Below are 26,990 nucleotides of genomic sequence, written 5' to 3'. Positions count from 1 at the left end.
AAAATAAAAATGAATAAATATTTTTACATTTTTTTCAAAGTTGGTATCACTCTGATACAAAATTTTGACAGAGCTATTTAAAATAGAACATTATAGATTAGTCTTGCTACTGAACATAGATGCAAAACTTCACAATATAATGCTTACAAATTATACTGAAGAAAACAACAATAAAGTTATCTACAATAATCAAGTCAACTTTATCTCAGAATTGCAGGGATTGATCAACATACATAAGTCTTAAACATGTTTAAACACAACTGGCCACAGCCAGCATAGTTTTAAATAAGGAAAACATCAAAGCGTCTTTATTAAAATTGGGGAAAAAATAATAATGTCCACTCTACTCCTAAGTCTGTTCAACAGAATATTTGGAGTCTTAGCTAGCTCAATAAGAAAATAATGAAAGCATTAAGGGTTACAGATAATAAGGGAAGAGATCATTGTATTCTTATTTATAGATATGAATCTCAATAGAAAAATGACTCCAGTAGAAAAACACAGTTGATTAATACATTCAAGTAAAGAAGCAGAATTGAAATTATTATACAACATTCAGCATTCTTTCTATATATAAATAACAAACATATTGAGAAAGAAATAAAGAAGAGCGTTGATTATTCCAATATGTGTGTTTCTTTGAATACATATAGAAGTCATGAAATTATCAAAGGTCTGGGAAGGAAGACTTTCAACAGTGGGGAGATAGAGTGCAGTGGTATAAAGGATCAAGGGAGAGTAGTGAAATGGAAGGGTTAGATCAGGAGGAGGCCAAGGTAGAAGAAGAAATATTGAGAGGAATATATAACATAAAATACCTTTCAAAAAAGTTATATATAAACCCAATACTGTAGAAACTTCCTAAATACATGCATATATCAAATCAGTTTACATGTAGTTACTGTAGAATGAGTCAACCAAGTCCCTACTAGGCACACAGCCTTAAAACAGCCATTACCAAAAATTGCAAAGAGATACAATTTTTGGAGATATTGGAAAGTAAGATCTCACTAACCAAACATTTCAAGTCATTTCAAATATTCTTTGTTACCTTATAGAACTTGATGACAAAACTCTATTGCTAAAGATACCACAGAACGTGGAGCAATCAAGCTGGTACTCGCCTGTAAGCTTCATCCATTTTGGTTAGATTTTATATTCTGAATACGGTTATGCATGCTACTGGAGGAGAAACAAAATTATCACTCTTATCCAGCTCTGCATTCTGAGTACTAACAGTTAGCCTGGCAAAACACATATATACACTGGATTCGGTAGTAGCATAAGCATCCTGTGAACAACCAGTTACTTTCTGATCAGAAGTAAGGGCTTCTCCTTAAGATTAACCCTGCAGCTAGCAACATTCTCTGTACCAAGAATCTATTGCCTAAAAGGCCATGGGACTTACAGGAGAAATCACTACTATTCTTTGCCAAATGAGAATAGTACTAAATTATCTACTAATGACTTATTATTATACTCATAGAGTAAGAAGATTTTTCTTGTTTGCAACAGATAAAAATGAACAGACAGACCTTCAACTTTTCAAGGAGTATAGCATGAGGACTGTGGAGTGTGCAGGCCTAAATGAGACATAGATACCAAATGCTCTTCTACACCCTCTTCTTCCAATACTCAGAGATAAGAGGGTGTGGAATTCCATATATCCAGGAGCACATAGGCAGCATAAATTTGATTTGATGACCTAAAAAGAAGAGTATACAAAGTTGGGTAATAAGGGAAGATAGATAGATTTGGGAAACATGAAGGAGGAAAGGGGTGATAAATAAGATAAAAATACAATGTACAAAATTCTCAAGAAATTAAAAATATTGCTGTTGACAGAGGTTTAGAAACACAGAAGTTTTTATTAATTATAAACTGGTTGGTCTATTAGCTCAGGCTTCTTATTAACTCTTACATCTTAAATCAACCCATAATTCTTGTCTGTATTAGCCCCATGGCTTTTATCAGTGAGTCATTCTCCTCTTGCTTCCTCTGTGTCTGGTGATGACTGCAGACTGAGCCTTTCCTCTTTCAGAATTCTCCTGCTGTGGTGGCCCCACCTATACTTCCTGTCTGACGACTGGCCAATCAGCGTTGTATTAAACCAGTACAAGTGACAAATCTTTACAGAGTACAAGACCATTGTCCCATAGCGCATTGCAATAAAAATAGTATTGTTAAAAGGTAAAAATCCTTTTTGGGCCTTTGTGTTGCAACATAAAAAGTGATACATAGAAGAAACAACTTCCCCACCTAACCTAGTACTGAGATCTAGCTTGCTTCCATTACATAAAAAGAAATGTCTCACTTGTGATCAGATTTTAATCTCACTAATATATGTATGTTTGTGGATTTCAGTACCACCAACTAGAAGCCTTATGGAGGAATTAATCACAGGCACCGCATTACACGAATCGGGGGCTCTTTGACAAATTAGTTTGTAAGTGCTTCCTAAATGAGAATAACTTCAGAAAAAAGCAGGTGCTTCTAAAGTTCATAAATCCCTGCATTTACACAAATATAACCCCAGTACTTAAAATCTAGTCTCAAAAAGAAAGAGAGAGAGAGAGGGAGAAAGGGAAGGAGGGAGAAAGGGAGAGAGAGAGAGGGAGAAAGGAAAGGAGGGAGGGAGGGGGGAAGGAGAGGAGAGAGGGAAGAAAGAAGGGAGGGAGGGATAAAAGAAGGAAGGAAAGAAAGAACGGAAGGAAGGAAGGAAGGAAGGAAGGAAGGAAGGAAGGAAGGAAGGAAGAAAACTTCACCCAAGCCCAGCTTGCCCAGGCACTAGTTTTCCAAGGCCTGTGTGTCCTAGTTTTCTTTCTAGTCATGTGATAAAGAGCATGACCCAAAGCAACTTTGAAGAAAATGGTTTATTTCTTACATGCCCAGATCACAGTCTAGCACTGAGGGAAGTAAGGGCAGGAACTCAAGGCAGAAACCTGGAGTCAATACCTGAAGAAGAAACCAACGGATGGATGCTGTTTACTAGCTTGCTTCCAAGCTCACATTTATCCGCTTCTTAAGTCTTACTTCACAAGGCCTCCTCCCTAGGGGTAGCTGGACCCTCCCACATCAAACATTATTTAATAATTTTCCTTAATGTAGCCTGCAGGCCCGCTCTGACAGAAGTATTCTCGCACTGGATGTTTCCACTTTCCAGATGGCTTTAACATGTATCTAACTTTTGTTTTAGTTTTTTTTTTTTCAATTTAAGTTTTTTTTTTAAACAAACCAAAAATAATCCTAATCAGTACAGTGTGTGTGTTACCTTAGAACACTTGTCAAGGAAGAGCTGTCTTGGCTGAGACTCCCTACATAGGATGTACGATACTGGGATTAGGGTCTTTAAATAACAGCTCAATGAGCAGAATGTTTTTTTCCTATCATTTTACTTTTTTCAAAATAATAATGAATTAATTAAAGGGTATTCATAAAAAAGATTCAGAAAACTAAAACCTGCTACAATAATTCTCATTGCTTAAATATTATGTCATTTTAAAGAATGTTTTGTTCCTTGTTTGATTTAACCTATCAAACTTAAAGCCACATGCTTAATAAGTTTAAAATGCTGCGTGTCTAATACCTCCTCCATGCTAAGTGATGACTCCTTTAGATCTGTTGTTAGTGTCTTTTGCTTCTCAAGCCTCTGTTCAAGGCTTTTATTAGCTATGTCCTAGAGTCAAGTACACATGTGAACTTCAAGTTTATTGAGGTCAACACATGCGCTTTTCTGATCAAGAATTATGACCAAACATTCCTGTGGCATGTAATGAATAACATATCAAAATCTATCAAGTATTTTTATCTACTTGAATGAAATTAAAAATCAACAATGACTCACCAGATTTAGGTGCCAAAAACATAGATTCTCTCTGTGTCTGTGATGCTTTACTCCAAAGGGAAATTGAAACACGGATTTCTTGAATTCTACCTTGATTGAATCTCTCATCGACTTTACTTTGGCTATGTAGCAACATTATATCAGACACTTAGGTTAATAGGATCACAGAGACACATTTGGATTGTTATTAAAATGAAGTACATCTGTTTAGTGATAAGGAAACATTGGAAAGAAATGTTCTGCTGAATTTTATGTTTGGTTAAAATATGATATTGATGTTCTAATCTTTTCTTTTACTAACATATAACATGCATTTTCTTTTCTTTGTAATAGGAACAACTGCACTTTATTTATTTCTTCTTATGCACCCTTCCATCATCAGCAATCTCCCTAGCCCAAAAACATTTGAAGAGGTTCAGTTTTTTAATGGCAACAACTATCACAAGGGGATTGAGTGGTAAGAATAACAACAAAAAATGAATTCCATTATTAACACATGCTCCATCATTGCAGAGCAATTACAAATGTGTGCATGGCATCTGCATAATTACAGAATAAATTTGTTATGCTCAATTCTACCACAGTGAATTAGAAATTAATTTATAATGATGATATGTTTAATCAGTGTTGCTTATAATTTGATTTGGACAGTGCAATAATGATAATATTTTTCTGGTAAGTTAATATGATTGAATAAGGAACAGTGCAGGGTATTTTTCATCAGAATTATTCATAAGAATATTTAAAATTCTCTTTAAGCATACTCTTATTATACATTTTCTCCATTTATTTTATTAAACACATAATTTGTCTTCCCACTGATGCCTGGGGTTGCTCTATTTTATACTGTGGGACATGCGTCTTCATTAACTACATGAGCAGTATATGTTGTATTTCAATGTAGGCGATATTTGTCATGCAAACTGTAATAGAGCTCATCCTAAACCATATCAATTACACTCAGAAACAAAAGAACATTAATTAGTACTTGATAAATGACAGAAAACATTTAACAGAACAATACTTTCCATAAGCTAAAATAGAATAAATTTAATATTGGAGATGGCATTCAGTGTGTTTAAAAAAATGTCTGGCTGTATCCTAACTTTAAAAAAAAAATATGATCCTGGATTTGATTTCCCTGTATTTATGTTCACTAGGAATTTAAGGAAAATTTGATATGAGGAAAATTGCTTTCAACGCACAATTTCTAACATTTAAATTTGTGTTTCCATAACACATGACACTTCTAGGGTTAAGATCCAACAAGGGCAATGCCATTGGACAGACCTCACTTCTCAACCTGAGTGAAACTGTGTTCCTTCTGTATCAGTGATGTTACTACCTTATCTCACTTTTACATTTTAGAACTACAGGCAAATTATTAAAGAAAGAAAAGCAATTTTCTCTTTCTCTGAGCTCAAATGGAACACAAATTTTGAAGCAAGAATACAGATGAGATTCTTCAGTGCTCTTCATTTGGGAAACATAATAACAAATGTCAAAGAGGAAAATAAGGGTCTTCTATGGATTCTTAATTGCTCTCATTATTTTTTTTCTAGAGCATTTGAGGGTGAGAGAAGTGATGAGCTGTAAAGAGGGTTACACACATAATTAGAGTCTTGTACTGAATTATCCTCAGAACATATTGATTCCATAATCTACACGCAGAGGAGCGTTCTGACAGCATATGGAAGAGTGAACCCGTGGAGGCATAGCAGGATCAACTGATGGAAAATAGCCCACTCATTACTCTAGATAAATTATAATGTGCTGATATGACTGCATATATTACCAAATTTTGTAGAAGTTAAAAAGGAGACTGCTATGCCTTAATCCGTTTAGTTTTTTAATGGGTATTTTGACTTACATGTCTTTCTGTCTTGTGAACTTTAATCTAACTTTAAGAACATTAGCGTTCAAATTTGCAAACAGACATTTACAGTTTAAAATATCAGTCAGGCAAGATGGAACAATATTGCATTTTAGAGGCAAAATCTGTAATTTTAGATTTGGTTTGTGACAGCAGAGAATACCAGCTCAAATCCACCATAATATCCCCTCATTCATTATGAACTCACTTAATCTATTTTGCTGTTTAAATAAGTAATAAGTGCATAAGATTCTGGGTTGCTTTCACATCAGAAGTACACAGCATGGTGACTGTTTGAGTGATTTTATAGCACACTAATTTGAACTTGATGCTAACAAATGGAAGACCTGTCCAAATTCCTCCTATTCAGAGGATGGCAAATAATAATAATAAATACTGCCCAGATTAATTAATCATCTCTTCTTACCTGTAGGTATATGGACTTTTTTCCGACACCTTCCAACATTACCAGTGATTTCCTATTTGAAAAGAGTGCTAACTACTTCCACTCAGAAGAGGCTCCCAAGAGAGCTGCATCTCTTGTTCCCAAAGCCAAGATCATTACTATCCTCATTGACCCCTCGGACAGGGCATATTCTTGGTACCAGGTATGAATGAAGAAAAGTGTGCTGAGAAAATTCAGGTGCAGTTGATTTAATAATTAAATAAAACCCAGATATACTAAAGGGTCAAATGTAAAAATATCTAAGCCGAAACCAGATATTGTGCCTGCCTGCCTGCCTGCCTGTCTGTCTGTCTGTCTGTCTGTCTATCTATCTATCCATTCATCTATCCATCTATGTATCCTTTCAGTCAACTATAATGAGCTAAATATTTAACTCATACAGAATTGGTAAATGAATTTAAAACAATAAAATCAGGAAAAAGCAGTAAGTAGTTTTACAGTGGTGGCACACACCTTTAATATCAGCACTTAGGGGGCAGAAGCAGATGAATCTCTGGAAGTTCAAAGCCAGTCGGGGGTAGCCAGTCTAGTTAGCTAGCTATAGGAGAGCCTATAAAGAAACCCTTTCTCAACAAACAGCCAAACAAACAAAAATAAACAAATAAAAGCCTTGATATATTTCCTAAATCATACATTTAAAATATTGGTCTGTCAAAATGTATTTAAACTAAAAGTCAGTATCTAAGGAGTCTATCTTTAATTACTTTATGCTTTAATTTACACATGATCTCCAACTTGTTAAAAGAATAAATACTAGTATCAGTAGCAAGTGAGCAAAGGAAACAGAAACCTATACATTAAATATAATCACTCAACTTTATGTAAAAATGGCCAACTTGGAGGTCATAAAATATAAATTAAAATGCCTTGTTAATAAAGTGACAAGACTCTGTTATATATGTTTGTTGGCAAGATGTAAAGATAAAGTTCTCAAATATTCCACTAAAAATGTATTTGGATATTTTCTGAAAACAAATGATAATAACACAATAGATAGGTTAAAAATTCTTTCTACTGTGATTACTGACTTTGGAATTTATAATAAGGAAAATTTCAAATGAATGGACAAATGTTTAGGTACATTGAAGCTCTATCTATAAAATATTAGCAAAAGAAAAAGTAAATGTACAGCCGTATATATTTGAATATTGTGATGCTATATTTAATAAAATTTTAATTAATCAGATGTTAATGAATGGGTTTTTATCTTAATTTTATACATAACAATATACAATTAGCATTTGTTTATTAGGCTACTTTGAGGAATTTGGTAAAGGTATGCTGAGAACACTCTATAAAGTCCAAATGAACTTTGGCATAAAACTTAAGGATAAGTAAGCATCAAGTATATGGAGGATAGGCTAATGATAAAAGTAATAATACTATAAATGAATTACTCTGACTATAAAATCTCATACCCCACATAAAGTGTTAACGGTAATATCATTGTGGCCCCAAAGAAAACCCAGATGGAGGCTTAAAAAGTTGAGTCTGAAATCCATTAGGATTGCCATCAGAGTAACTGACAATATTACAACAATGTTTTCTTTAGAAAGCATCATCAAATCTGGTAGATTGATGATAGATTAGATGGTTCAAAGGACCATTCAGAGATGTCAATCTCAAAGCTATTACCATAGTATTACTAAGTAATAGAGAGTAGGTTTTCTGGGATTGTGATTTGTGGGCTGTGAGGACCCTAAGAGAGACATACATAGATTTAATCTACAGGAGAAGTAGAAAAAGACAAAATCTCCTGAGTAAATTGGGAGCACGGGGACCTTGGGAGAGGGTTGAAGGGGAAGGGAGAGGCAAGTAGGGGAGCAGAGAAATATGTAGTCAGTAAAAGTCAATAAAAAGAAAAACAATGAGATAGAAAAAAAGAAATAGAGAGTAGATAAAGCCATTTAGTAGACACTAAAGAGAATATAAAATAGTATGCACCTAGAGATAAAATTTAGCAGAGTTTGATGAAGAAGTTTCGAGAATAAATAAAGTTTCTGTCACATTGGGCAGCTGAATGATGGGCCTACGTTGACATGCAAGAAGTGCAGGAGAAGGAAACATGAGGTTGTGGGTGCTAGGAAACAGGTGAAGATGAGAACGAGAATAGCAGAGTTATGGAAATGATCATAATGTGTAGATCCCTATGATAATATGTATAAGAGAGTCAGTCATATAAACTCGGGGAGGAAATTCTAAACTGGAGACAGGAATTTATGAATCAGAGCCATGTAGCTTGGGAAACAGAAATCATGAAATCACATCAGACAGAGTTTACTGATGAAAAATACTCAGAAAGATGACTTGAAGGAACCATTGTGAACAGAAAGACCCCAAGTGCAAGAGAAGACAATGCTGTCGAGTACAGGTTGTGACTACAAGGCTGGAGTTACTAAGAAATTAGACAAGTACACAAAATAGGTCTGAATCACTTTAATTGAACTAAATGATGTGGCAGGAAGTGTGGCCCTTAGCAATCGGGTTAAAAGAACCGAACTGTGTGACTTTGGTAATGCAAAAGTGTGAAAGAAGGAATTATAGTAGCCACTGCTAAAGACTCACTGATATGATGAAAAAAAATAAAACATATGGTTATTACATACGAGAAAAAGTAGCCTTAGAGAAAACATGCTCCATGCTGGTGGTCACATGAATTAAGAGAAAAGTTTCTAAAAAGATTAAAGACAGAGTAGAAAAACAAATGGATAATCAATTTTGTAATTGATTATAAATGCAGGATGAGACATTTGTGGTAAATTCTTTAATTAATAAAAATGTATTTTTAAAGCATAAAGCTGGATAACAAAATTAGAAAGAAAACACAAAGAATACTGCAAAATGTCATCTTTTGGAGGGGGCATGGCTATTGCACACATGGGGTCACATTAGATGTAGCTACCTGCATAAGACCTGCACAGATCAAGACAGCGATGATTTCAGCATAGATTGGGGAGGGCCTTCGACAGCTCCCCTCCTAGCTGAGAAACTATTGACAATTGATGACTTCCAGGGAAAGGAGAGTCACTTCTCTTTAGGAATGCAGCCACTGGTAAGTGGCTCTGCTCCAGAGGATGGCTCCAGCACTCACGTGCATATGTGCAACACTAACTGTACTCAGTGGAATATTCATTAAAAAAATAAGTAAATATAAAAGAAGACATGAAATTGGAAGGAAGAAGTCAAAGGGGAATGTATGTTGGGAAGTAAGAGGTGGAAAAGAGCAAGATATGTTATATGTGTGTGTATGTAATATTTTGAAAGAATAAAGAAATATTATAACTAAACAGTTATAGAAATATCAAAATTAATTATATACTAGCATTATTACACTTTTACTTTTGTTCAAAACAAAAAACGTGAAGTAGCCTAAAAACAATCAAAATTAAACAGAAATCAGCAGAGAGATATTTTACAAAGGACTTTTAAAAAATCTACAGTGATCTCATAGTGAGGAATATTCTTATTGACTCTCAGTTATATCATTTATATTTCAGATCGTTGTATATTTTGTCTTATAATGTTAACGTATAAGGCAAGGCAAGATGAATCCATTTCTTTTAAACACTACCAATAATTTATATACAGTTTTGTCTTAGTAGGGTTGCCACTGCTGTGCTGACACACCATGACCAAAAGCGACTTGGAGAGAAAAGGATTTATTTTGGCTTATGTTGGCTTCCACAGCACTGCTCATCATTGAGGATCAGGAGTGCAAACAGGGCCAGAACCTCATGCCGAGGCCATCAAGGACTGCTCTACACTAGCCTTCTCAGTCTGTTTTCTAATAGAACCTAGGATTACAGCCCAGGGTTTGCATCACTCACAATGGGCTGGACCCTCCCTAACAATGATTAACTAAGAAAATGCACTACATCCAGATCTTACGGAGACATTTTTCAGCTGAGGTTCTCTTTTTTCAGAGGACTCTATCCTGTGTCAAGTTTACATAAAACTAACCAGCACATAATGGATAACATGTAGAAAAGTGACAAGAATGGCTAAATATTAGAGCATGTACGAAGACTAAAAGTAGGCAAGGAATGTGAGCTATGAAAGAAGATAAAAAGATAATTGTTTTTCTATTTCTAACTCTGTCATGGATTTTTCAGTTTTGGTGGTAGATAAGCACATAAAATATATTCTATACCGAAAGTGTAAAATCCAATATGAAGTCCCACCGCTTCAGAATTCCTATTCTAACTGTATTGAAGCTCATTAAGATGTAAAGACGTTCAGTGTGATTAATTTGGTGTGTAATTTTTTTATTTGAAATGCTTTTATAATAAAGTTAATTTTAAAAGCTATAAAAATACTGAGATGTAAACTTTAATTAAAAATTTTAGATTCAAATATTGTGAGAATGCTGAATATGTAATCCATTTAGGATGGAATAAAAAGAAAGTTCTATATAGATTGAATTGCTTGAATAAAATAGAATGTACATAATACAGTACTTATCTGTGACTACTTTCAAAATAAATTCTTTGGATACACAGATTTAAGGGAATTATTTTTTCTGATAATACTTTTTATTGCCTGTATTGCTGAAGCAAGGGCCCCAATGTGTTCCACATTTCAAAATAATGTAGCCTAATACTTAGCTAGACCCGTCCTTTCAGTGAGGACCGTAAATCTGCAGCTCAGCAGGTGTAAGTCAGAAAGCAGCAGGAATGTCACCTGCCACTGTAATTTCTACCCCACATTTTGATAATGGAACTCACAGAGGAACTAAAGTGCTATTTTTCCATAAAATATGTTCCTTTGTGACTTTCTGGTCATATTTTTATGCTAATCTTAGTTGCAAGAATATAAAGAAAATTTGACGCTAAACTTATATAAGTCAATAAGAGAAGATTGAGCACACTCTTGTCACTGCTTATAACAGAATTTTAGCCCTGCTGTACTCTATTAATATTCATCCACAACACATTAACAATTTTTTTCTGATTATGGAAACTCTACGTGTTTTGCTGTTTAGACTGATTATGTAATCTGCATATATTCAACATGATGCATAAAGAAAAATATTAGCTTCACTTATCAGACAGCTGCTTTCCTCTCTTGATCTTTGACCCCTCACTAAACTATCTTTACTTTCGAGAATAATTTACATGTAAAATTTACTTAAAAATAATTTAAAAATCCCAGCTATTGTCAGACAAACCAGGCCCTATATATTATCATCCTTTTACTAGGTAGACTTTTCTCCTTATTAACTTTTGGATTTATGCAACACCAGTTCATTGATATGCACACACGTTATGCACCTTAAGTCAGTCTTACCTTGCCTTTTCCACTTCTATTTTCCCTGCATGTTTTCTTATTCTATGATTACTGACATTTTTGGCTCAAAAACATTTGACTCAAATGCTTCGACCATTATTAAAGTTTCCTTCATTTGTTAGTCTAGATTATTCCTCCACTGGCCTGGTTGTCACCATTAAGATATTTCTTAAACATTGGTTAAATGCATGACTCTAATGCTATCTGTTACTCCGCTGCCTCTCATACTAGGTTTTATTTCCTTAAAGACAACAATTACGCTTCACGTCTTTTTTATATTCCAAATCTATCACTACTTTTGTTGCTGCTCTAGGGATGAGACAAAAATCTTTCAAACATCTGCATTATTAAATTTGTCTCTTTAGTGAGGCTCTGTTATTTTGCCAAATGATAGTTTTGTGGGAAAGACTCCTAGGCTTTGATGCTGAAAAGCAGGAGGGAAATAGTATTTGGTGAAGAGCCAGAGAGAGCAAAAGCACTTTGGACAACCTCTACTTGAATAGGACATCTAAGCAATGGCTAGGAATTAGAATCTGAGGTGTCTGTGTTATAGAATCTGGCACACTGAGAAGCCCCCAGAAGGAGCTGCGAAGGCACAGGAGGCCAAGCAATGTGTGAGCCCACACCTGTCTCAATTCCAGCTTACCAAGCTTGATTTTTATCTCTAACCTATTTTCATTTATAATCAGACCCTTGTAGGAAATCCTTTCATTCTGTCTCTGACTTTGACCTACATGTTTTAAAAGCAAAACAATCCCAAATATATCCACATATCACTTGATATTCTGTGAGAACCCACTGTTTAAGTAATGTGACAAATGCACAGGTATACATGTACACGAAATTAAAAAAAAAAAACTAATCCGACACTTTGTTCCTTTAAAGCACCAACGATCCCATGAAGATCCAGCTGCCCTGAGGTTCAATTTCTATGAAGTCATCACAACAGGACCTTGGGCCCCAACTGATTTAAAAGCATTGCAGAGGAGGTGTCTGGTACCTGGGTGGTATGCAGTGCACATAGAAAGATGGCTGACCTACTTTGCTACTTCCCAGGTAATGGTATGAAATTAGGTTTCATTTATCATGTTATGATTGCATTGCACTGACACACAGGTAACAGTTTACAATAGAGACAATAAGAACTGCGGATTTTTACATAGTTTTACTTTATTAATACCTTTAAGTATAGCTAGATGGCTCTGAAGCACATATATAGGAGACTTTTTTGGTGAGTAGTTGATTTTAAGAAATACATTTTCCCATAAGAAATGCCATATAATTTAACATTGAAAAATTTCAACAAATAGTAGAGAAGTCAGTTAGCCAGAAGCTTTGTAGCCAGAAGCTTCGTAGAAGTATCTAAGTGGATTCCTGCTGTTTCTCTGATATCTGAGAACCTTATTGGGAACGAAGAGGTTCTTAAACTAGATGACCATAAAGAGAAGAGCCTTAGCAGACATGGGACAAAACCACAGTAAGATTTGAGAAAACCATCCTCCAAGTTCCTCATTTCAGCCTCAGGTACAATTTAAGCTCCAAGGGGACAGGTATTCACACTCTGTTTAAACATCCCCTTGGGCAAGTTTCCCATTCTCCAGCAGTGACCCAACATGAGAAAGTAGAAGCCAACATTTTCCTCTCAGTCATGGTTTGTAAGAATAGACAGGAGACTTTTACTTTAGTTGTCACTCTTGAGCCATTGGCCTCAAGGTTAGTGATGGCATTGATTAGACTGGATGGCTGACTGGTAACACACTAGAGATGGGAAGCCTCTGTGCATACTACAGTCCCAAAGCAACAGACATTTGCATTTACTTCTGCTTAGAAATAAACTGAGTTCATTCACCCACACAGCAACAATTTCTATGGAAAATTTTCCTTATTACTAGATAGAAAAGAGGCAAGAAGAGCCACATTTAAATACATTCTATGTAGTGCATTTTTTCTTCTCATTCAAAGTGGCCTGATTTATTAATGCCATACCAGGTCAAGAGGGGCAGCTTGGTCGATTTAATTCAGTTTTGTTCTTCATAAGTGATTATTTTTGGCTTTGCAGTTGCTAATTATTGATGGACAACAGCTGAGATCTGACCCAGCTACTGTGATGGATGAAGTCCAGAAGTTTCTAGGAGTTACACCTCATTATAATTACTCCGAAGCACTAACGTGAGCTTCTTTTCATGCTTGATTTCACTGCCATCATTTGCCATCATAAATTATCACTGGTCTGTATGTATATAGCATCATTTATACGAGCTATGAGTTGATACATCATTCTGCTAGTCAGACACAAAGAAATATTCTCATTACTCATAAGTTGTCTGTTTTTGAATAACAGGAGTACTTTACATTATAAAGTATAATACGTATTTTATATTAGGATAAATTTCATTTTTGAGCTTTCCTCCAATATGAATTTGTTTAGATATGTTATATGTGTACTTTGTGTACAGTGTCCTAAACACTCAAGTCACAAAGGTAAAAATGACTTGTTCTCTCAGTGCATATAAGTGAACCACAGGTCTGCAACGGTGGCACATGCCTTTAATCCTGGCACATGCAGGCTGATCCCTGAGTTCAGGGCCATCCTGGTCTGCAGAGAAAATTCCAGGACAGGCAGGGATATGCAGAGGAAGCTCTGTCTTAAAACCAAAGCAGACAGACAGACAAACAAACAAATAAAAACATAACAGAAGAGAAATGAAACCTGAACACTCATCATTCCCTGTGAGATAGTGGGGAGTATTTTGGACTGATTGGGAGAAGTGTATTTGTGTGCTACTATTCCTGGGGAGATATGAGTAAACATCTACTTACCCCAGATAGGGAACGAACAACAGACAAAATTACACGCACCACTAAAGTCCACTTTGGTGAAACAATGAACTTCATTGTGATTGATGGAAAATCAGAAATAACGCGAGGACAACTGCTACCACTAATGATTTGTCCCAGCACACCTGACAAAAACTAGAAACCTGGAGCATACTTCACAGCCTGCAGGACGTTCTACAGGTTAGAGGTGTCCATTCCTGGTGCTCCGGTTTTCCTGAGCCTCCTGCAGGCAGCCCAGTTGTTTTTTGCCTGTTTTAGGCAGTTTGTCTGGTACCTCTTTGTTCAGACCGCTTCTCCAGTCAGACTGCTTGGTCTGAGTCTTCAAGCAGCTAAGTCCCTCTGACAGTCATTCTCAGAAGATTTTATTGTTAATATACTTGTGTGGGTGGAGAGGCACCTAGTGAATCTGCTCAGTTTCGGGGACTTCATTCATCTATTTTGAGTTGTTTATTTCATGCCCCCTTCCCGTAAACACTCAGTTTTAAAGAATCGTGTTGTTTCATCTCACTTTTTCTATCCCATGTCTTAAGAAGTTTACCTTCAACATGGAAAGATTTAGCCTCACTGAAACCATTACACAACAATATTTAATTCTCCATTTATTAGAATGTTCAAAATGGAATCATACAGTGTGATAGTCTATTGTTGCATTACAAACCATCACTATAGCTAACACATATGATGACAGCCCTTTTGCCATATGGCATCATGGGTTTCATAAGTCAGAAAGTAGAAAGGAATAACTGAAGATTGTTTCATTGCTACCCATTGATATGTAGGATCACCATTGGGAAGACTTGAGTATCTGGTTATGATACTCAAATGACCAAACACTGAAATTGTCTGAAGGTTTCTTCACTCACTCATCTTTGGCTACTGAGTCAAAGACTGAATTCAGTTGCATGAAGACTCTACATGTAGCTTCTCTCTGTCCTTACTTTTCCACAATAAACTAGTTGTATTCTAAAAAGGAATGTACAGCAGAAGGCTCATGTGACCGTGGCTGCTGTGACCTAGACTTGACAGCCACAAAACTAGCTTCATGCTTTGTTCTGTCAGTCACAACAATCAGTGAATCAAGTCCGAATTCAAAAGACAGAGATGCAACCCTCTCTCTTGGCCAGGAGGGCCATGTTGTATTTAAAAGGGACATGAGGTATAGTATATATGTGGTCCTCGTCTTGGAAGACAGAACTATCTATTCAAGTCATTTTATAATGGGGTAAAGGAGTTAACAAAAAGAAGCACTCCAAGCAGCTGAAACACACTTTAAAAGGGCATGTACTCTACTCATAAAAGGCTCCCCCAAGCACTGATATAAAGCCTATTAAATTTTAGACGAAATTCTAACAAGCCTGATTATATAATTTCCCAGTTCACAGAAGATTAGACTCAGCAATTAGACAATTATAGAGGGTAATGGAGGGACAGGAAAAGCAGTAATGAGATTGGGTTTTTCCTTATCCGCTAAAACAATCCTAATGAAGTTCTTACCTACACATGGAAATAGCAGTCACACAAGGCATGCCCCTCTTGATTGAGCAGACAAAGCTTCCCATAATGTGTTTTGCATTAACAGTTATTGATGTTGGCATATCTTGCCCTTCTCAGCATTATCCTAGGTAATGGCTCTGTCCTTTTTTACTGCAAATAGTTGCTTATGGCTCAATAAACCTATAAAGTCATACCTATGAAGGAGAGTTTATAAACAAGTGCAAAATATATGGATTTTAATATATCTCACCTATTTCGAAATTAAGCACTATAGTGATGCTTGGCATAATAAATGAAGTCAAATGTCAGCCAACTCATGTCCTAAAAGTTGTTTAACAATTATTTGAAAAGGTTTTGAATCTTATGTTCACAATTTCATGACTGTTAAAATGAAACCATACAACAATGAATTGATATAACCTAGAGAAAATCAGTCTGGTAGATGTAGCACCTATGAAGTTAGCAAAGCAATAAAAGGATCCCAAACAGTCAGGGTCACAAAAGCCGTATGTTTAAAAATGACCTTCGTTATTCAGGATGGCTCATTCCCCAGTCTGAACAAAGTTAAAACACTTACTGTGCGGAACAAGAAAAACCCACAGCTTACCCTGAGACCCTACACTACCCAGAAAGGGGAGATGTTGCCGGCGTGGGTCCGGACACCTCAGCTTTGCTACCAGCATTGTAGTTTGACTTCCCACAGTTAAATATTCTCATCCCGAGGCAGAAAATACTGTTTAGGGCCATTGTGATGCCGGTGTCCCTATCTCATTTCACACAGCAGGCCAAATTGTTTTTCCTCTTGGGAAATTAATGAACACTAGAAGAAGGCCTGCGATACACAGGGAGCAGATTGGAAAGTTCAGGCTGGAAATGACTCTGTCTTCTCCTATCCATTTGACTACTGATGTATCTGATTTTAATTGGTAACATGTACAAGTACAACCTAAACAGCATGGATCAGGTCTTTCTAACAATAGGTCAGGAAGGAAACTAAGGAAAATTTCCCTCTTGCCATAAAAGAGATCACGTATGTGCAGAAGCAAATTTCAGGTGCAATGGTGTTACAGGAATGGGCCCAGGGCAACAAAATATTCTGCAACTAATTAACTTTACATCCCAGTCAATTATGCTTCATCTTTCTAAAACATCTGCTGAGCAACAAAAATGCAAACCTTTTCCATGTTTTATGCATGGAGCAAGTCCCATAGTGATAAATTTAAATTTCCCTTCTTATTTGGTACATTCTTTCATTTTTCCTTTCTTGTTAGTACTCAACAGAAGTTCTCAGACATTTGACTTTACACAAAACAAGCCACACATTCTTCCCTTTGTAACTGAGTTGCAACCATAGTAATAAAATAGCATTAGAGTTTCTGTCAACATCTAGGGATCTGACTGAGTCAAAGCTACAGCCCTGCTTCTCTTCCAGGTCCTAGAGTCAAGGATAGTATTTACAAGCAGGGCTCTACCAAAGTCCAATTTATCTGCAACTGGCTGTAACCACAGGTGTCAAGATGCTTTGTAGGAAGATTGGCATGCACCAGGCACTGTCTGTGAAATCCCTCCTGCTCTTCTCCTTTATTTGTCTTTTACAAAATGGAATTGCTGCTTGGAGCACTGGTGTGTGGCTGATCAGTCTGACTGGACACTACAGTGGACATATTCTTGTTCTTCACTAACTAAGTGGGACTGAATGGAGCTGTAAAATACTCTCTCTCTCTCTCTCTCTCTCTCTCTCTGTGTGTGTGTGTGTGTGTGTGTGTGTGTGTGTGTGTGTGTGTGTGTGTGTTTGCTGTCTTGATTAACGCAGCAAGTGCAGGAAATGACAAGGGAAATATAAATTTTGAAGTTTTAACCCCAAATTCTACCTGGCTGACTGGTTGTGCTTATAGTGGGCACCAGTGTTCCCCACATGCTTGAGAAACTAGGCAGGGAAATGGAGAGTTTTCAGACATGTTGATGGCAATGGTTTCTTCTTCGGGTTGGCCAAAATCTTGAATTTTGACCCACAAAGAACTAAAGAACTAGAAAGAGCCTCTCATTAAAAGCAAGCAGGCTGTTCCTTTGCTGAGAAAGCAAGGAAAACATTTCTGATTATGACTTTGTTCACTTTCCATGGTTTTAATTAAGTCAATTCTCCAGTTTAACAAAGAAAGTAGTGCCTGGAAAATTGTACTAGCAACAGTAGAATTGTGTCGTCTACCCTTCTGTTGCTTGAAACGGTTTGTTTTCTTCGATGGACGCATTTGAAACACACAGCATCCTCTGAGCCTTGATGGTCCCTAAGATCAACCACACTCAGTTTCAGCACTGGCAACCATGACTTCTCAGCACTTTTACCTTAAAACAAAACCAAAATCTGTGTGTCACTACAGTGTCAATCACATGGCAGATCTCAATCTACAACTGGCTGTAATTTTATAGATTACACTGTTTTCTGTACTGAGTTTCAATTGGAAAGTCCCAAGGATTATGACGCTAATAAAGCTATAGCACCTAATGTGCTAAAGGTCACATGGAAAATCCAGGCTCCCCCCTTGGTTTTTTGTTTTTGTTCTTTGTTTTGTTTGTTTGTTTCTGTTTGTTTGTCTTTTTAGGAGAGTCATAATGTGGTGAGAGTATGAATATGAATTATAAACTTAGTCTAGCAGACTTTAGTAAGCATAGTAATGTATCTTTCAGAAAAGGGTGGTTTAATGTTTGAATTTTTTAAGTGCAAAGAAGTGGTATCAGAAAGACAACAACGTCTGACTCAGGTACTCTGCCTCGGCATAGAGTGGGTTTCAGCGATTCAAGGTGCATTCCTCCATACCCTTGACATTCTCTTTTAATGATTATTTCCAGGGACTGTGTTTTTGAACAGGTGAATTAGTGCAGTGCTCCACTCAGAAAAATGCATACTGATTTTCTTAAAATAGCTGTTTTATGAAATTTCTCATTATCCCCACAGCAAGGGGTCAGATCTATACAGACTTGAGTGTGGTATCTGGCTAGTCTGAAGGTTAGACATCTTGAGCAGCGTGGCAAGTGACAGCTATAAAGAGTTAAGTACAGCTACCGCTGTGAGATTCACCGACAGGATCATCTGCCTTCAACAACGGGCAAGAAGAGAGCTACATTCCACTCACCAACTAGAGTGCCTATGTCTCGTATCTGAAATGTTTACACATTTGAAAATTTTTTACAAGACATAGTAATCCATTTAAACAAAGATATTTTTAAGTAGGAAAAGTTCATTCTTTCTAAGCACAATGTGATATAATTGAATATTTTAATTTTTTTAATTATGAAAAAACTCCAAGTTATTTGATTGATTAAATGAAATACCATAAAAGCAGATAATGCTATTTTGCTATCTTCTTATTTATTTTTTGAAAGTTTAAAATATATAACTATATAATAGAAATAGTATTTGTTTTTAAATTAGAAGGCTCAATTATAATTATACTCAGAATAGTATACCTACATAAAATTCGGACCAACTAATAAAACTCATTAAATGAGTTCAGAGATCTTTTAATATATTTTGACATGGAAATCACAGTCATATACAAACAAAGTATCCAAAAGCCCTTTATATGTAAGCTGTAAGCTTTAATATTTAATCTTTTGCTTTTTTTTACAGATTCATAGCAAAAGCATGGAACATAACAATTTCAATATAAAAATGTGCTGCAGGTCTACGTGCCTTTTCTCTTTCAGTAAAATTACTTGAAAGTATATAGTATAATACAGCATTTTTAATATCTATTATCATTTCTTAAATCAGCAGAACGTTTGTAGAAATGAATGAAATTAAAGCAATTGGCATAGAAAAGTGTAGCTCTTTTATCTGACTGGGAAGGCTCTTTACTTGCAATTATACACGTTTTATGTATTTTAGGTTTGATCCCCAAAAGGGCTTTTGGTGTCAGCTCCTGGAAGGAGGAAAAACCAAATGCCTTGGGAAGAGTAAAGGTCGAAAATACCCACCCATGGATCCAGAGGTAATGTGTGCTTGGTTTGAATTACTTGGCAACAGTACATTGCTGTTTGAAAACCAGGAAGAAAAGCGTGCGTCTTTCTTTTCTGATCTGTCTTTGAAATCAATTGTTTTACATACTTAGAAGCTGTTAGAGAGAGAAAGAACTGATAAATGTTATTGAAATTGTTTCCTGTTAGAATTCAACGTATAATTATACACCAAAATTAACTCTTTCTCACATTGAAAGGCACTTAATAATTATTTGGTAAACAATGCTTTAAAAAAAACACAATATGTATTATTAACATGTAGTCAGTGTACATTGTTCAAGTTTGACTTCTGTTTCTGTGATAACTACCCCGACTAAAAAGCAAAGTTGAGGAGGAAAGGGTTTATTTCGGCTTACAACTTTAAGGTGATGCTCCACCACTGAAAGAAATCAAGGTAGGAACTTGGAGGCAGGGGTTGAAGCACATACAGTGGAGGAATGCTACTTACTGGCTTGCTTCCCTTGGCCTGCTCGCTATCATTCTTCTATAGTCCTGGCCAACATGCCCAGGGTTGGCACTTCACACAGTGTGCTGGGCACTCCTGCATCAATTAGAAGTCAAGAAAATGTCCTGCAGATGTGTCTACAGGCCAATCAGATGGAGTCAATTTCTCAATTGAGGTTCTCTGTTTCTCAGATGTCTTTAGTTTGGGCGAACTGGCAAAAACTAACCAGCGCACATCACATCCATCTGGTACCAAAACCATGCCTGATGCTGAGTTAAGCAATGCAGAAGATAGAAGGATAAAATGGCTACTGAAATTCATTTTGGGGTGAATAATTTCGTTAGGGTCATTGGATTAGTTAGGATTGATTTGATGATCGGATTAGTTAGTTAGAACAAATTAGTTAGGGTCACTAATTTGTGGAGGCACAAAATAATAATAAACCAAACTCCAAAGACAAAAAATAATGGAAATCATATTATGTGGAAGATGTATTATATTAGAAATGGTAGATGGAAAACAGCCAGATATTGTGAGCATTTCCCCTAAGGCCAGGTAGGCAAGGGCAGTAGGCATCCTTCATGTGTTGCCATGGTGATATAAGTGCCAGAAAGTCCTTAATTTACTTTTGAACTCAGTAATTTCTAAAGGCTTTCAGCAATCACTTTAATCTGCCCAAAACATCAATGTAGCATCTCCACTACTGTAAACATCTTATTCCCCATTTGAGGTGTACACCATCTGCTTTAAGGGGAGAAACATAATGAAATGCATGGCGAATGGTTCAAGATGAAATGTAATTGTCCTAAATCCATTTCCACAGTATACACAAAAGTTGCTAGGGGAGTTTTGTAGAGAAAGAAATTCATTTGTATTTAAAATGTTGAGAAGAGCTTAGGGGAGTTGGTAGAATTTCTATGCAAGAGAAAAATATGTTTGATCACTATGAATATTTGCACATGAAAGTATTGATCAATTCTATGGGAAACAGAAAAAAACCAGAAGAAAGTAACTTTACTGGGTAGTTTGATGAAGAATATTGCAGGAAGAAAAGTAAGTTAACAATTTTCTATTTTCCAGAAATCTGAATATATATGCTCATTAATACATACTTAATTAATCTGTGTGTATATATACACTCATCAATTTACCTGGGGTCTGGAATGATAATTCATTGGGTAAGAGCACTGTTACTACTCCAGCAAAGCCCCAACCAATCCAATGTCTTATTCTAGCCTTTGCAGGAGCCTATGAGAATATACACAGAAACGCACACACACACACACACACACACACACACACACACACACACACACACAAATAGAAGTAATCTTGCGAATCAAACTCTTCAGGTTTATTCAGCATTTAAAAATATAACAAGGCAACCTAACTCTTAAGAGGTATTGTTTATAATAGTTTATAAAGAGAGAATTCGTGAATAAAATTTCCAAATATGTGGTGTAGTCAGTTTTATTTATAATCAGTAATTTTACTCTGTAGGTAGAGACTGCTTGCTCATTCTTCAACTGCTCAGACCCAAATAAAAACACAGAAACTATATTAACTACACAGTTTGGCCAATAGCTTAGGTGTATTACTACCTATCTCTTATATATTAAATTAAGCCGTTTATTTTGTGTATCATCACGAGTCTGTGGTTTACTGGAAAGATTCCAGCAATGGCATCTTTCTTTCTTTGGCATCTACACGGTATCTCCTCGACTCTACCTACTCTCTTTCTATATCTAAGTTCAGATTTCCTACCTGGCTTTACTCTGCTAAGCCATTGGCCGAAACAGCTTTATTCCTTAACCAGTCAACGCAACTCACACAGAAAGACATTCCACATCATTACTCCGTTATAGACAGATATGTTTTTAAAATGTTTAGTATAAGGAATAATTTTTAAATGAAGTTTGTATATTTTATTGTACTTGTTCCAATACATTTGATTGAGCATTAATGCAATCTCACTCTCTGATATTATGCTTCAATATTTTTCTCAAAAATATTTTACATCTCAAAATCTTTAAGTGTCATGACGGCAGTTAATTCTCCCGGGGCTCACTTGTACATCTTTATTTTATATCTATGATTTAGTCAGAATTTCTCAAAGTGTAAATGAGTGATTAAAGAAAAATAGTAATGGAACAATTTGTAGATACAGACTGGGATAGGGTATTTCTAAAATGGAGATACTTGATGAGCTAAGAGTGTCCTTTAAGTCTTCCTTTTTGTTTCCAGGCCAGAACCTTCCTCTCCAATTACTACCGGGACCACAACGTGGAGCTCTCGAAGCTGCTGCACAGGCTGGGGCAGCCTCTGCCCTCGTGGCTCAGACAGGAGCTGCAGAAAGTGAGATAGCACCAGTGGGGAGAAACGGGCCCAGAGTCACCATAAAGCAGAAAAGGCAAACCGCACAACTTTATGCTTTTTGTACGCTTGTCAAGAGAGGACTGTGAATAAATCCCCTTCAATGTTTTACATAAAATGAAAACATATGCACGCATTGGCAATTATTAGCATTAATCCTTACATAAGGCTTTTGGAAACAAAACATGGGGTTTGTGGCACTATCCAGTTTCTTTAGTCTGGGTGTCTTCATGCAGCTCACTTTCTCTGTTAGCTCGCATTCCAGACATCACATGACCACTAATGTTCTGACTATATGCAAATTGTCGATTAAAAAATCTGAGGAAAAGTTTAGAACTGCAGTGTCTGTAAATGAAGTCAGATCTAACCCACTGTCTGAATTAAGGGCTAATGTTTATAAGTATCATTTATCTGGTTCTGTTGGTCCATCTTCCCCTTGTAAGGTGGGGAGAGACCATGTTCTCTGAGAGTTTCAGGTCATCACAAGGGCATGCCATGCTCAGAAAACTCCACATGGTCTCTCAAGAGCTCCATTAAGACAGAAGTTGTGATTCTGAACCCTAGTAGCTGAGGGCCATTTTTAATGAGTCCATGATCTACTACATTACCAAGGTTCCCACCTTGACAGTGATGTAGCATTTATATATATATATTGTTCATTATTCTAAAAAGGAAGAAGAAAAGCTTTGTTGACTAGAAATTTAAAGATCAAATTGTATTTGCAGGTCTAAATAGGCACTATTCCTTCTATGTAGGAAATATTTCCATCTCTTTAAAGCATGATGTTTCATATAGGCAACTACATCTACTATAATAAAGTTTTACTGTCCACTTTAAAATATATCTAAAAGTTAAGTTATATCGCAAAGTTATGCGTGAGAACATCACTGATTCCCTAACTTGAACCCAGTTTCTTTGACATAAAACTCACAAGTTTATTTTAAGACAAGAAGTGCTATTTTTGTTTTGAGTAACAGCTTCCTATAATATCTGGACTATATAAAATTGTTTACCAGAATTTTATCCTGTTTGTCCATGATGATCTATGAAAGTGTTGTTTATCTTTTTAGTGATACACGAAGGCAAAATTTCACCAGAACAGTCGATCAAGGTGACTTTGGGAACATTACCCACAAAGTTCCCTCCTCCACAGAAATATTTCCAAAGGTTGTAAATAATACCATCATCCCCATCGTTAGAGAATTCATTCTTGCATTAATTCAATAACAGATGTGGATTTTTTATTTTTGTTTTTTTTAGTGTGAAAATGGACTAGATAAGTGAAATTGTCTATTCTTAAAGAGAATTGGTGTCTTTTTTGCATATTGAAAATCCAATTTGTCATCTCTATTTCTTTGTTTTCTTGTTTTTCTTAACAGTCTTGCCTAAAGGCTCTTGATCTTTTAGAGAAAATGTGAACTTTATTAATATAAATCACAATAATTCCCAGTTTCATTTCTAGCTGTAGGGATTTAATTCTCACCCTTGTTACTTATACAAGTGCTTGACACAGTCTCTTAAAATGGAGAAATAATAATGACAATTATTTATTTAAACCACAGCCATTTATTCACCACCTCCCTTCCAGTTATATTAGAATTTCTGCCACATTCTTTTGTTCTGTGTGAGACAGACTATTACTATTTAGCCCAGGCTGTCTTGAAATGTGCAACCCCCTGCCTCTCCCTCTGGAGCAGTGGGATTCCAAATGTGCAATACTACACCCAGCTCTAATCATTGTTTTTCTGACCTAGAGGAAAATCTTATTTCCTTTACAGGGAACTAAAATGATAGTTATAGAATGGAAAGAGGGTACTTTCATATCAAATGATATTGATTTAACTCAATAAATTTGGTCATGAAATGAATTTTCTGCGTTTTCTCACCTTCTAATGACGTATACATATCAGTGCCTCACCCACCTATATCTGAAATCAAAATCTCACCCAGGCATAACCACTCTCTTTCCTGGTTATTCCAATCATTATGTGTATTTTTCTTGCTATGTTGGATAATGAAGTGAGAAACTGTATTTAATTATGTAACAAAACTTCTAAAAGTTTAAAGGGATCTGCAATTCTAGATTCTGCACTGTAACGATCTGCAAATCTCAGCTTTAATAATATTTTCCTTTTTAAGATTTCTTCCCACCTTAGGATTGGTGTCTCGGAATTCAATAATGTCGTTTTTCAGAATTTTAAATTACATCTTCAGTTTTATACCACATAAGTTTGTTTAAATACTGGAATATTTTTCATGTCCTTTAACATAAAGACACAGTTTCTTCATTCCTTTCCAGATATTTTGGGCCTTGCCTGACTTACAAGCATAACTGTCAATTAGTTCATTTGTTAAAGGCAAAAATAATGTTTGTTTCAAATACTAACTCTTAAAAGTTATATTATGAAAATCTATCTAAAATAAAATTTAGTTTCTATTTAATAATGACCAAACACAATTTTAAAAGTATAAAGAACAGCACTGCTGATTCACACACACACACACACACACACACACACACACACACACACACACGCACACGCACACACACACACATACACACACCTTATAGAATTTTGGAGGGGTTGCCTAAATTTTAGCAAACCAAACTTGCATTCAGTCTTGTGCTGTTTTTTAAATCTTACTGTTTTAAGTAATACAAAATAACCTATATTCTGGACTTATTGATTAATTTATTTTAAATTACAGACAGCACAAGGTATTTATAGAGAAACAATATTTAAGTGTTCTATTTGTGGTGGTGGTAGAAAATGCTGTTTGCTTGAGGAGGCAGATGGGCTGAAAAACAACCCTGGCCAGGACTTTATAGAGCAGACTATCTAATCTAGTAGTCTCGGAATAATAGACATGCTTTTCTAAATCAACTTTAGGAACTCAGTACTGCCAGAAAACTATATACATCGAAATGAGCAAAAAAAAAAAAAATCTGTAAATGTGTTGTGTCTGAGGAACCTAAAGAGTTTTTTGGTCTCACAAACTTTGTTAGCAAGTGAGATAAATGGGATAAGCAGAGCAAAAACTCAACATTGACTGAAATGAAATTGTTAAAATTGCTGTTGTCACCCTAGCATAAACGACCATGGTTGTCTCTTGAGCAGAGTCCACTCTGCTGCGGGCACAGCCCCTGGAGTGATTCTGTTTCTCCTGCAGCTAGATTTAGGTGTCAGTTGATTCCTCCTCTTCTTGTCTTCATCATCGCATACACACTTCCTGGATGCCAAACATCAAATGCTTGTCACCCAGACTTGGGAATGGGTCCTTCAAAATCGGCATCCTCATCCCAGTCCTACCTCTCAGTAGCTGTGTGGCCTTAGATAGTTTGTGGAACTTCCTTGAGCCACAGTCTTTTTTCCCTCCTGTAAATGAGAGGCAATGAAGTTATTATAGCCTCCCAGTAAGAATGTTTAGATAACAGCTCAGTGCCTGATCTAGCTGTGCTGAAGTATGTTAGTATAAAAACGATGTATAACTTATCATGGCTGTCTTCTATTCCACCCAACAGGACTGTCTGTTTTCTACTCCTGCTAATAATAAAACATATATGACAAAAATATACAATTGTATCTGGTCAAACGAGAAACTATCTTCCTAATTATTATTCCAAAGTTGTGCTGCTTTCTGGCCCATTCTGGCAAGCAACACTCACAGTGAGGTGGTGCCTTCTCTGTTTGGATGGCTTTTCTCTTCTCTTGGGACAGCACACCAGGGTGTCCTCACTGGTGACTTCCCTTTTATCTTTTCTTTCTCTCTCCATAATTATTCTCTCGACCAGTGGACACATTGCACAAAATATCAGATCTACACCTCTAATTTCCTCAACAAAAGAGAAGCTTATTGGTGGCATATATAAAAATACTAAAAGGTGTAAGAAAATGATCATGATTTCTCTCTAAATCTCAACTTTAACCATCTAATGGAAGCTTCTATTCTGTAGATTAAAATACTCTATCATATGTTTATATTTTATATTTCTAAGTATCAAATATCATTATTTTCTGTATTTCCCATTGCAAATATATAATGCATCCATGATATATCGGCAGTCAAACAATTAAAAATGTTGAGATATTTATATTACTGTGTTTATATTGGGTCTTCAAAACTCTAGGTGGCAATGATCCCTAAACACTTAGGTGTGACTGAACACATTTCTGCTGTACAGGAGTCACATGTGGACCAAAGCTCTCCTATCTGTCAGCACAGATCTCAATTTACCTCTCACTTGCTGCTTGTTTGTTAGCCTGCTATCCATTCTATGGGTTGGAAAGCTATTTCTTCATAGAGTTTTAAAAAATGGCCAAACTTGTACCACTTACCACAGGACAGACACAAT

At 36.0% G+C, this 26,990-nt stretch overlaps 1 protein-coding gene across 1 annotated transcript in view; it reads left to right on the top strand.

Annotated features, from left to right (window-relative positions):
• Ndst4 (N-deacetylase and N-sulfotransferase 4) overlaps positions 1–26,215 on the top strand; it is a 309,646-nt gene extending 283,431 nt beyond the window's left edge. Inside the window, exons 9-14 of the mRNA XM_048456956.3 lie at positions 4,178–4,301; positions 6,151–6,325; positions 12,355–12,525; positions 13,529–13,638; positions 19,688–19,790; positions 22,508–26,215. Of these exons, the coding sequence (XP_048312913.2) occupies positions 4,178–4,301; positions 6,151–6,325; positions 12,355–12,525; positions 13,529–13,638; positions 19,688–19,790; positions 22,508–22,627 (803 nt within the window). The 3' untranslated portion in view covers positions 22,628–26,215. The remainder of the gene's footprint in view (positions 1–4,177; positions 4,302–6,150; positions 6,326–12,354; positions 12,526–13,528; positions 13,639–19,687; positions 19,791–22,507) is intronic.
• Positions 26,216–26,990: the final 775 nt, after the last annotated feature.

Source organism: Myodes glareolus, chromosome 17 (genome assembly GCF_982192425.1).
Source record: "Myodes glareolus chromosome 17, mMyoGla1.1, whole genome shotgun sequence".
In the NCBI taxonomy this organism is placed as follows: domain Eukaryota; kingdom Metazoa; phylum Chordata; class Mammalia; order Rodentia; family Cricetidae; genus Myodes; species Myodes glareolus.
The sequence above is the reverse complement of the archived record's forward strand: the minus strand, read 5'-3'. Positions and strand labels throughout refer to the sequence as shown.